Source organism: Borostomias antarcticus (genome assembly GCF_949987555.1).
Source record: "Borostomias antarcticus genome assembly, chromosome: 22".
Taxonomy (NCBI): Eukaryota; Metazoa; Chordata; class Actinopteri; order Stomiiformes; family Stomiidae; genus Borostomias; species Borostomias antarcticus.
The window spans coordinates 19,412,563-19,425,317 of NC_140255.1; the positions used below are offsets into that span (position 1 = coordinate 19,412,563).

General features: G+C 47.2%; 2 protein-coding genes across 2 annotated transcripts in view; both read right to left on the reverse strand.

The window, feature by feature from the left end:
- The window catches only part of LOC311323906 (uncharacterized protein), a 571,429-nt gene that overhangs the window by 336,504 nt on the left and 222,170 nt on the right, over positions 1-12,755 (reverse strand). The gene's annotated exons all lie outside the window — the stretch shown is intronic.
- fmnl1b (formin-like 1b) overlaps positions 1,263-12,755 on the reverse strand; it is a gene marked incomplete at both ends in the record, with an annotated part of 41,251 nt that continues 29,758 nt past the window's right edge. Inside the window, 11 exons of the mRNA XM_084456223.1 lie at positions 1,263-1,363; positions 4,025-4,139; positions 4,374-4,469; positions 4,701-4,802; positions 5,078-5,241; positions 5,905-6,034; positions 6,558-6,638; positions 6,773-6,841; positions 10,560-10,794; positions 11,121-11,323; positions 11,917-12,041. Coding sequence (XP_084312349.1) covers positions 1,263-1,363; positions 4,025-4,139; positions 4,374-4,469; positions 4,701-4,802; positions 5,078-5,241; positions 5,905-6,034; positions 6,558-6,638; positions 6,773-6,841; positions 10,560-10,794; positions 11,121-11,323; positions 11,917-12,041 — 1,421 coding nt within the window. The remainder of the gene's footprint in view (positions 1,364-4,024; positions 4,140-4,373; positions 4,470-4,700; positions 4,803-5,077; positions 5,242-5,904; positions 6,035-6,557; positions 6,639-6,772; positions 6,842-10,559; positions 10,795-11,120; positions 11,324-11,916; positions 12,042-12,755) is intronic.

The following is a 12,755-nucleotide window of genomic DNA, read 5'->3' on the forward strand; positions in this document are numbered from 1 at the left end:
TAGCAACAGGTGACACCGAGCTAACTTAGCTGTATAACGTTATGGGCTAGCTAACGCTGCATTGCATAATGGACAAATTTGGGGGGTTGGGGGGGGCGCGGGTGTGTCACTGTTTTCAGAGGGGAGGCCCACATTGATGGAGTTTGGGAACCCATGGGTTAAAGCAATACATAGCGTTTTCTCGGGTTGTTCCGGAACTGCGCCCCCACAGGCTCTGTGAGTAAGTGCACTGTCGTACTGTCGTAATGTTATCAGATTGTCTTTTTCTTTTTCTGGCTTCCTCCGTGATGTTTCGCTTCGGTTTTCTCACCTCCGCCATGATATCATTGAGCTAAAAAAACGCATGATATCCATAGACGCCTGAATAGTTAGCTACTACTGTGTTGTTTAAGCACAACGTTGCGCATGCGCACTTCGACTGAATGCTGCGTCCCGGGGGCGCGAGTTTTAAAAGGTAATAAATGTCAATGTATTATCTTTCTGAGTAGACTGTTTGGACGATTCAGCTTACTTTTAGTCAATCTAATTGGAGAATTAGCACCAGACATGTTTGTAAAGGTCCAAATATCGCGATGTATTGCTTTAAGACCAGATATTCGGTTTGACAGTTTGCCATGACAGTTTAATCATGAAGTACAAATATGGAGTCTCTGGTAACTTTACAATCTTGACATGTACTGTAGATGATTCTCTCGTCCATTTTGATCACATTGCAATTTTGTAACAGTACAGTACTATACAGTACAGTACTACTGTAAATCGGTCCAAGTATGTAAAATGACTTACATGTACATGTACTTAAGAATCTGACAAGCTTATAGAGAAATAGTGTATTTACTGTAGCAGATTAGAGCTTCGTGTTAATCTGATAGCAAAAGCCGGCAGGTTTATTTACAGTAGGGACAGTTCTCAGTGTAATGTGTCTAAAGTTCCCTGTGACTGCAGGCCTAGTGTCTGTGACCAGTAGTGGTGGTTTGCGTTTGGGCGCACTTGACACAGGTAACGACCCAACTATGACAATGTTTATGATGAAATGATGTGCGTGTGTGCCTGCATGTGTGTGTGTGTATGTGTGCATGTGCCTTAAAGCTTGCCTGCGTGTGTATACATACTGTATACGCATTTGAGTTTGTGTGTGTGTGTGCGCGAGTGTGCGTGAGTATGAAAACGTACTTGTGTACTGTATGTGTTTGAGTTTGTGTGTGTGTGTGTGTGTGGGTGCGTGTGTGTGTGTGTGCTGCAGTACTGCAAAGTGGGCTGTTTCAGAGGGAGATGTCGGAGGACACGTGGAGTTGTTGTCCTGGCTTCCATTTGGCGCTGCGTCGACCGCCATCTGTCCGTCTGTAGGGCTGGTTCCTCAGGTCTACAGTGGGGGAGAAGGGACAAACTAAGAACCAGCTGCACGGTAGAGCAGAGGGCTGTGACTCTCTCTGGACTTTACCGACATGAGTGGAGTCATGATGAGCTTTCCTGTAAGAATCTGACATACATGTGCATTTTTATTTTTTAATATATATATTTTTTAAACATTTTAGTCATTTAGCGAACACTTTTATCCAAAGCGACAGACATAATTGTTGGTCCAGTTTATGATCAGGCTGATATGTAGCTCACCTGCCATCTGTTCAACTAGCAATTATTCCTCACATTATTATTATATATATTAAGACGACGATGAAAGGTAAAGTGCACCAACACAGAAACAGACAAAAGAGAAACGTCTTAAGCTGCGTTCACATGGAATCAGACAAAAGGTAGACGGCAGACGACAATACCGCCTGGAGGGCACAGGGAAAAGTCCCATGGAACGGCAGGACGGCAAAATGAAAATACTCATGACGATGTTGATATGGTTATTTCCAAGGAAAGGAATAAAATATATTTAATACAATTATTTCCTGTAATTTTATGTAATTATTCTAGTAATGCAAGTAGCTATAAAATGTTGCTTTCCTTCTTGTTTTATAATTTTCTCTTTGTGTGAGGGAGCTATGTGACATCCGGTTGCACGACGGCAAAAGGTTTTAATTAAAAAAATATTTTAACTCTGGACGGCAATGCCATCGTCTACCGTTGCCGGTAATTTCTGGCGGCCTCACATCATTTTACCGTCCCGCTCTCATCCACTAAAATGACAACCGGTTTGCCGTCACCGTCTGTCGGATTCAATGTGAACGCAGCATTAGATAGCAGTGGAAAAAGACAGAGATACGTACAAGCAACAGAGAGAGAAAGAGAGACCTACACAGCAACAGAGAGAGAAAAAGGAGACCTACACAGCAACAGAGAGAGAAAAAGGAGACCTACACAGCAACATAGAGAGAAAAAGGAGACCTACACAGCAACAGAGAGAGAAAAAGGAGACCTACACAGCAACAGAGAGACGGAGAGACGTACACTGCGGCGGAGAGACTATGAGGGACTGTCCTCACTGAAGCCAGAGTCGCAGAAGAGGCGAGAAGAACGCTTCCCAGAGCGAGCCGTGAAGGGCACAGCCTTTAAAGCTATGAACCGTACAGAGAGAGAGAGAGAGACAGGGAGAGGGAGAGGGAGGGAGAGAGGGAGAGGGATGGAGAGAGAGAGGGAGGGAGAGGGAGAGGGAGAGGGAGAGGGAGAGGGAGAGGGAGAGGGAGAGGGAGAGGGAGAGGGAGAGAGAGGGAGAGAGAGAGGGAGGGAGAGAGGGAGAGGGAGAGAGAGAGGGAGAGGGAGGGAGAGAGAGAGAGGGAGAGAGAGGGAGGGAGAGAGAGAGAGGGAGAGAGGGAGAGGGAGAGAGAGAGGGAGAGGGAGGGAGAGGGAGGGAGAGAGAGAGGGAGAGAGAGAGGGAGGGAGAGAGGGAGAGAGAGGGAGAGAGAGGTTCCAGCAGTGGTCATGAGAGACACATAGAGGAAGATTCAGATTCAGAGGAGATCATCTCAAAAAAGTGGGAGAAACACGGGGAATGGTGAAAGAGTCACATTCAGATTCAGATTCAGATTCACATTCAGAGTCACATTCAGATTCAGATTCACATTCAGAGTCAGATTCAGATTCACATTCAGATTCACATTCAGATTCACATTCAGATTCAGATTCACATTCAGATTCACATTCAGATTCACATTCAGATTCACATTCAGATTCACATTCAGATTCAGATTCACATTCACATTCAGATTCAGATTCAGATTCACATTCACATTCAGATTCACATTCAGATTCACATTCAGATTCACATTCAGATTCAGATTCACATTCAGATTCACATTCACATTCACATTCAGATTCACATTCAGATTCAGATTCACATTCAGATTCACATTCAGATTCAGATTCACATTCACATTCACATTCACATTCAGATTCACATTCAGATTCACATTCAGATTCACATTCAGATTCAGATTCACATTCAGATTCACATTCAGATTCAGATTCACATTCAGATTCACATTCAGATTCACATTCAGATTCAGATTCACATTCAGATTCACATTCAGATTCACATTCAGATTCAGATTCACATTCAGATTCACATTCAGATTCACATTCAGATTCAGATTCACATTCAGATTCACATTCAGATTCACATTCAGATTCAGATTCACATTCAGATTCACATTCAGAGTCACATTCAGATTCAGATTCAGAGTCACATTCAGATTCACATTCAGATTCACATTCACATTCACATTCAGATTATAACAGAACAGTCAACATGAGTAGGGAGGATCAGAGATGATAGTACAGAACAAATAAGGGATGCAATGTTGAAATGGGTCGTAGAGTGTGATTGCTGGACATTAACCAGAAATGACAGGCTATTCATAGGAATTGAGAGATAGCAAGACAATAATAATCATCATTAATTATCATAGATGGTTACAGGTACATTGTCAGAATAGCATAGTGCATGCCTCAGTTCGTACACACTAAGGTCAGGTTCACGAATGATAGTTAAGGCCTATTATTACAGTACTCCACCGATGGCAATAACGCTGATCTCAGTCCAGTCTAACCTTTGACCCCCAATCCCCACCGCACCCACCTGTGATGATGTCCTCGATGGCGCCATCCTTCCCTTCTCGGACCAGGGGTGTCACCTGCCTCTTCTTCAGCTCGGCGATCAGGTCCATCTGGGGTAGCCTAGGGGTCACGGAGGCCTGTGGCGCCGAGGTCAAGGGTTAGCGAGAATGGCATTATTACACTGTTATTACACTGTTATTACACTGTTATTACACTGTTATTACACTGTTATTTCTGGTAGCTACAGTACACCGACCATTTGGCACAAGGGCTTATCTAAAGTAAACACTGTTTTTATGTAGGCTTATCTAGTTTATTTAACTGGAGCAGGTGAGTCAAGTTGCTTTTTCGGAGCCGCCCACCTTGTGTACCATGGGGTCAGGTTTGGGAGGAGTTGATGGAACAACTTTTCCTTCGCTGATCAAAACATCCTGCTTTTTCCTCTGCTCATTCTCCTGCTCAGCTTGCTGCGAGTGAGAAGGTCAGTGACTTACTATTACTATTGTTACAGACTGCGTCATACAGTATGACAACATACATGTACAGATATGACTGACTTTCTGTTGCCCTGTGATTCAGGTTGTATAAGGTTTATTGAGGTGTTCTCTGAGGTAATATGATGTTATGTTATGTTATGTTATGTTATGTTATGTTATGTTATGATGATATGTTCTCTGAGGTGATATGCCTTGTCTGACCTTATATGCCTTGATGAACCTCAGGAACACAGGGAAGAAGGCAGAGGGCGGCGTAGCTTTAGGATTCTCTCCAAAGTACTCCACCGCTGACTCATACACATCCTACAGCAGGAGGGACACGACGCAATGTGTTGACCCTAGGGTATCCCTGGGTGACAAGCTCCATATAGAAGGATCAGTCCAATGTCAAGCTTGTATTTTAGACATTTTTAATAAAATTTCTCCTAGTTGACTTAAATTGTTGCAGTCTTGAATTGCATTATTATATGCCTACCTGTAGAATCTATCTTGAGTTTGCCCTCGAAAGGTAGCAATGACAAGAAATGTTTACAGTTGGGAGAATATACAGTACTGTATGTATTTGAAGGAGGTCTGACCTGCGCTGTCTTGCCATCTGCCACTATAGAGTCCAGCAGGTGTTTATTGGTGCTGAGGAACTTTTGAAGCACAGGGTTATCTTCCTGTATGGCAAACTCCTTCCGGGTCACCTCCATTCCCCTCTCCAGGGCGCGGACATCCTGAAGAATGCTGTCCAAAGACACTGTTGACAGAAGAGAGATATATATATATATATAGGGCTGTCAATTTAACACGTTGATTAGATTAATTATGCAAAATTAACTTGTCTATAAAAATGTACGCATATTAATCACATTCATCGATTTCGTCCAGCTGTAGGTGGCACAGTTGCTGCGTCATGCCTGTTTGAACATTATTGCAGCGGAACGACCCCGTAGGCAACGTCACGCAAAAGCATCTTTGCCTTCAAGCAAACTCGAGGAAGCGGATAATCACTTTGCTTTGTCCTCTAAACGGAAAGTTTACTTCCCAAAAACTCCCAGAGTTCCCAGAGTGTGGTCGTTTGCATACCATCAAAGCAGCTTTATTCCAACTTATCATCTCAATGCTAAACATTTTTAACAAGGATATAGAGATTTGTATTTTGGACAGATGGTAACAGGGTGAGTCAGTTAGTGGCATCCATTCTTAGAAAATAAGCCTGTGAGAATGATCTGTTTGCTAGCTACGGGCTAATTAGCTACTGTACATCAAGCACCTAACGTTACTAGCTTCGTAGCTTTTTTGGTCGGCGCTGCTGTAAACTGATGTTTGGAGGGAGGTGTGGAGTATCGTGTAGCTTGTTTTGACAAGTGTTTGACACACACCTTGTTTGCTCTGATACCAGTGTACTGCCTGTACCTACCCAGAGCAGCCTTGTCAATAAAGTGGAGCTCGGTGTGGAAGGACTGGAGTTCCGGATACTTCTCCTGGATGATGCTGACTATGAAGTGCAGAAGAGTCTGTCTGCGATCCGTAGATTTAGTGTCCAACAGCTGGAGGAGAAGAACAAGTAGAGAAGAATACTACAGTAGTTACGGTTTAGAAATACTGTACAGTAAGGATTATAGTGTTCTTAGCATGCACCCGGATCTGTGTGTGTGTGTGTGCGTGTGTGTGTGTGTGCGTGCGTGTATTGATTTATATTCTGACAGTCCAATAAATTGTTTGGCATACACGTCATTCATTAGAACAGCCTATCCTGACCCTTTTATTCTTCTTCTATAGCTGGTAGGTCCGCACACCCATTGCACCTGTAGCTCACTGCCCATATAGTCAATTCAGAACTTTTAATGAATTAGCTTAATTGATGATTTGGGCAGCACAGCCTGTCACTAATTATATTGGGTAATCGTCTGTGAACAGAGCGATGCCACCTGGGAGTTGTAGTACGATGACAAACTGCAGAGGATACATCCACTGTCATATATTTAAACCTTTAGTTTTCTACCAATAATTCGCAAACAAATGGCAAGGCATGGCTGTTCAGGTGTGTTAGGTGCCTTTGCTAAGGCTTACCAAGTCCAGACTCTGCAGGTGGAAGCCATAAGCTGCTCCCCTCTTGCTGCTGTTCATGTAGTTTCCAAAGGCTAAGATGATCTAACAGACAAGACACATTTTAGGTTTCTTGATCAGAAAACCCTTCAAAAAGCACAAATCAACAAAGTACGACTACAGGTCCCAACGTCTTGCATGTCAGGATGTATCATCATACGTTATCATAAGCTTCTCACCTCTAGGATCTTCTTGAGCTTGCCAGAGGACTTGATTGACATTGAAGCAGCGATAATGGCGTTGAGTTGCTGTGGAGAGATGGACATATAGGTGAATTAATTAGAATGCAAAAAGACAACACTGGAAACGAGAATCAACCAATCTATACTCCATTGTTAATTTTTGAATCAATTTGTTGGTATTTAAACTTGTTTTTAAAGTTGAATGTCTTCAGAGAGTCAATATGTGTTGCAGCATAATACTGTACGCAACACACACACACACGCACACACACACACACACACACACACACACACGTATAAACACACTTCTGAGTTAAGAACAAAGTTACGCAACAGAGGGAGGGACACGTGGAGGCAGACCCTGTCACGCTCAGACCCTGTCACACTCAGACCCTGTCACACTCACACCCTGTCACGCTCAGACCCTGTCACACTCACACCCTGTCACACTCACACCCTGTCACACTCACACCCTGTCACACTCACACCCTGTCACACTCACACCCTGTCACACTCACACCCTGTCACGCTCAGACCCTGTCACACTCACACCCTGTCACGCTCAGACCCTGTCACACTCACACCCTGTCACGCTCACACCCTGTCACGCTCACACCCTGTCACACTCACACCCTGTCACACTCACACCCTGTCACACTCACACCCTGTCACACTCACACCCTGTCACACTCACACCCTGTCACGCTCACACCCTGTCACACTCACACCCTGTCACACTCACACCCTGTCACTCTCACACCCTGTCACACTCACACCCTGTCACACTCAGACCCTGTCACACTCACACCCTGTCACGCTCACACCCTGTCACACTCACACCCTGTCACACTCACACCCTGTCACACTCAGACCCTGTCACACTCACACCCTGTCACACTCACACCCTGTCACACTCAGACCCTGTCACACTCACACCCTGTCACACTCACACCCTGTCACGCTCACACCCTGTCACACTCACACCCTGTCACACTCACACCCTGTCACTCTCACACCCTGTCACACTCACACCCTGTCACACTCACACCCTGTCACGCTCACACCCTGTCACACTCAGACCCTGTCACACTCACACCCTGTCAGACTTACACCCTGTCACACTCACACCCTGTCACGCTCCGACCCTGTCACACTCACACCCTGTCACACTCACACCCTGTCACGCTCACACCCTGTCACGCTCCGACCCTGTCACGCTCACACCCTGTCACACTCAGACCCTGTCACGCTCACACCCTGTCACGCTCACACCCTGTCACACTCACACCCTGCCACACTCACACCCTGTCACACTCACACCCTGTCACACTCACACCCTGTCACACTCACACCCTGTCACACTCACACCCTGTCACGCTCACACCCTGTCACGCTCCGACCCTGTCACGCTCACACCCTGTCACACTCAGACCCTGTCACGCTCACACCCTGTCACACTCACACCCTGTCACACTCACACCCTGTCACACTCACACCCTGTCACACTCACACCCTGTCAGACTTACACCCTGTCACGCTCACACCCTGTCACGCTCAGACCCTGTCACACTCACACCCTGTCACACTCACACCCTGTCACACTCAGACCCTGTCACACTCACACCCTGTCACACTCACACCCTGTCACACTCACACCCTGTCACGCTCCGACCCTGTCACACTCACACCCTGTCACGCTCACACCCTGTCACGCTCCGACCCTGTCACACTCACACCCTGTCACGCTCACACCCTGTCAGACTTACACCCTGTCACGCTCACACCCTGTCACGCTCAGACCCTGTCACACTCACACCCTGTCACACTCACACCCTGTCACACTCAGACCCTGTCACACTCACACCCTGTCACACTCACACCCTGTCACACTCACACCCTGTCACACTCACACCCTGTCACACTCACACCCTGTCACGCTCCGACCCTGTCACACTCACACCCTGTCACGCTCACACCCTGTCACGCTCCGACCCTGTCACACTCACACCCTGTCACGCTCAGACCCTGTCACACTCACACCCTGTCACGCTCACACCCTGTCACGCTCACACCCTGTCACACTCACACCCTGTCACACTCACACCCTGTCACACTCACACCCTGTCACACTCACACCCTGTCACACTCACACCCTGTCACACTCACACCCTGTCACACTCACACCCTGTCACACTCACACCCTGCCACGCTCCGACCCTGTCACACTCACACCCTGTCACACTCACACCCTGTCACACTCACACCCTGTCACACTCACACCCTGTCACACTCACACCCTGTCACACTCACACCCTGTCACGCTCCGACCCTGTCACACTCAGACCCTGTCACACTCACACCCTGTCACGCTCACACCCTGTCACACTCACACCCTGTCACACTCACACCCTGTCACACTCACACCCTGTCACACTCACACCCTGTCAGACTTACACCCTGTCACACTCACACCCTGTCACTCTCACACCCTGTCACACTCACACCCTGTCACACTCACACCCTGTCACGCTCACACCCTGTCACACTCACACCCTGTCACGCTCCGACCCTGTCACACTCAGACCCTGTCACACTCACACCCTGTCACACTCACACCCTGTCACTCTCAGACCCTGTCACACTCCGACCCTGTCACACTCACACCCTGTCACACTCCGACCCTGTCACACTCAGACCCTGTCACGCTCCGACCCTGTCACTCTCAGACCCTGTCACGCTCACACCCTGTCACACTCACACCCTGTCACACTCACACCCTGTCACACTCACACCCTGTCACACTCAGACCCTGCCACGCTCACACCCTGTCACACTCACACCCTGTCACACTCACACCCTGTCACACTCAGACCCTGTCACACTCACACCCTGTCACTCTCACACCCTGTCACACTCACACCCTGTCACACTCACACCCTGTCACACTCACACCCTGTCACACTTACACCCTGTCACACTCACACCCTGTCACTCTCAGACCCTGTCACTCTCACACCCTGTCACACTCAGACCCTGTCACTCTCAGACCCTGTCACTCTCACACCCTGTCACACTCACACCCTGTCACACTCACACCCTGTCACACTCACACCCTGTCACACTCACACCCTGTCACGCTCAGACCCTGTCACACTCAGACCCTGTCACACTCACACCCTGTCACGCTCAGACCCTGTCACACTCACACCCTGTCACACTCAGACCCTGACACGCTCACACCCTGTCACACTCACACCCTGTCACTCTCACACCCTGTCACACTCACACCCTGTCACACTCACACCCTGTCACACTCACACCCTGTCACACTCACACCCTGTCACACTCACACCCTGCCACGCTCTGACCCTGTCCACCTTCACGCTCCGCCTGGTCAGCTGAAGGTCATATGGGTCAACTGGTTGCACCCCATTGACTTTCCAACATCTTCACAATTACCTGACCTTAGTGACCTTTGAGTTTCCCGACCAACAGATTAAGCAGTAACAGAGACTGATTTCACTAAATAACTTACTGTATATAGAACATCAGTCAGAATGTGAATTATCAACGTTAAAAAAAAACATTTTTCAAAGTAAATACATATGTTGTTGTTACTTTTGAGTACAGTCAGTATCCTGGATATGACACATGCCGCGACTGAAATTTGATATGTGATGACTGACGTTCCTCAGAACAAGAAGTCCGTTAATTACGCCGGCACAGCTGAACAAGGACATTCTGTTTAATCATCCGGTTTAAAAAACAACTGAAATCCACTGACCGGCTGCAGCAGCTGGACGCTCTCGGGGAGGTTCCCCATGAAGGTGAGGGTGCTGATGCGCTGGCCCAGGCGCGGGATCTTGCCGAAGCGCACCATGAAGCGGTCCTCCTCGGAGAGCTCGTCCAGCGGCCGGCCCTCACCCTCGTAGCTCTGGATGAGCTTGAGCTCGTACTCCGAGGGGATGAAACGCTCCAGCAGCTCCAGGAAGTCCAGGCTGAGCGCTTCCTGGTTATACCTGTGGAAAGCGCCAGGGTGGGACGCAGTGATAATGTATGATAGTAAGGAGTTAATAAACGACTATTTACTTTTGATTATTGGGGTGTTACGGCTAACTGAAGTATCCAAAGTATCAAAATGACCTTCACAGTCGTCCACTATGACAATATTGCTTCTATGTGGAATGAATCCAAATCAAACAAACAACACACTACATAACATACAAAACATAACATAACATAACATACAAAACAGGCCGTTATATTCTGCTGTGCATATAAGACACTAGAGTAATACATTTCCTATGCACATTAACAGAATGCACATCACAGGACAGATACGTACGTCTCGATGGCGATGCAGATGTGGGCGGCGGCCATGCCTCCCTTGCGTAGGGTGATGGCCAGGTTTTTGGCCCTGTTGGGCTCCAGTAGGGCCGCCTTGCCGGGGGTCTTCTGGGCCACCTTCATCTTCAGGGTCCCCAGGGGTGTTGGCGCAGTCTGGGCTTTGGTCTTAAACTGCTCCTCAAAAGCATCCATGTTGATCTCCTAAGACACAGGAAGGGAGGATTGGACACTCGACGCTGGAACTGTCGGCAATGTCCGAACTCCAAACCAAAGTACAGAAATAGTCTCAACTAAGCAGGATGGAGAAGGGACAATAAGGAAAGGACAGGTCAATAAAAGAGACACAAAGACATTACAGCCAAGAGGGAAAGTACAGAAGACACATAATCTCTTTCTAGGGGTCACAAAAATAACTTCTTTTTTTTTTTACTTTACCAAAAACTTGGGCTCTGTTGTGTTCAACTGCAATTTGAGCTTTTGTGTGGATGAAACAGGTTTGCCTTCTAGTGCTATTATACTTGAGCTTCACGCCGACTGCAACTGTATCAAAAATTCTCGATAATCTCAAATTCTATCTGGGGAACATACAGCACACAGTATGTTTGAGGCTTTTTGGATATTATAAAAGATCTTTTCTCTTCACCTTGTAAAGCACTGTGTTGCATTTGCTTGTATGTATGAACATGTGCTAAATAAATAAACTTGACTTTGCCACTAACAGAAACATGTACAGTGAGTGAGAAGGACAAGGAGTGGAAATGATGATGATGATGATGATGATGAGGGGGTCTCACCCCCAGCACGTGTTCGTCGTCCAGCTCGTTGAAGACGGTGCCGGTCACCTGGCTGGGCTTCAGGGCCTGCCAGTTGAAGAGAGGCATGCGGTACCTGGTCTGAATGGGCTTCTTGTTTCTGATGCCTGGGAGGACGGGGATATACATGTCACACTTCCTGGGAGGGTGGGGATAAACATGTCACACTTCCTGGGAGGGTGGGGATATACATGTCACACTTCCTGGGAGGGTGGGGATATACATGTCACACTTCCTGGGAGGGTGGGGATATACATGTCACACTTCCTGGGAGGGTAGGGATATGGGGATATACATGTCACACTTCCTGTTCTGTCACTGGGTATATCTCACTACTATGAGCACCGTTTTCCACGTCTGAAAGTGCTCATACAGATTTATTTTAAGGAAATATGCGATTTTTTTAAAGGAAAATATGCGTAAAACTAAAAACAAAGAATGTGCTTGAGGAAACCAGGGAAAAGAAATCTGTCTACATATTTGTCTACGTATACCTCAGATACTATAAGAAAATCATTACTAGTTAGGTGAGCTGAGCTTACTCAAGCCCCGACAGACGGGAAAATATTTGAAGCCAAGTTGGGGCAAAGCATTCTGGGGCAATTCCGGCCAAGGAGTTTCTACCTTTCTACCGCTCAGAATGCCCGGTAGAAAGGTAGATAAACGCAGGTAGTCACTCTATACACAGATCCACCCCAACATCAGCATGTTCAATCCAAGATCACTCCCTCATGAATGTGTGCCCTTTAAATTCCAGAATTTATCACAGCTCAAGACCATTGGAGCTTCGCAATAAGAGTGAATGGCGTGACCTTAGAAGT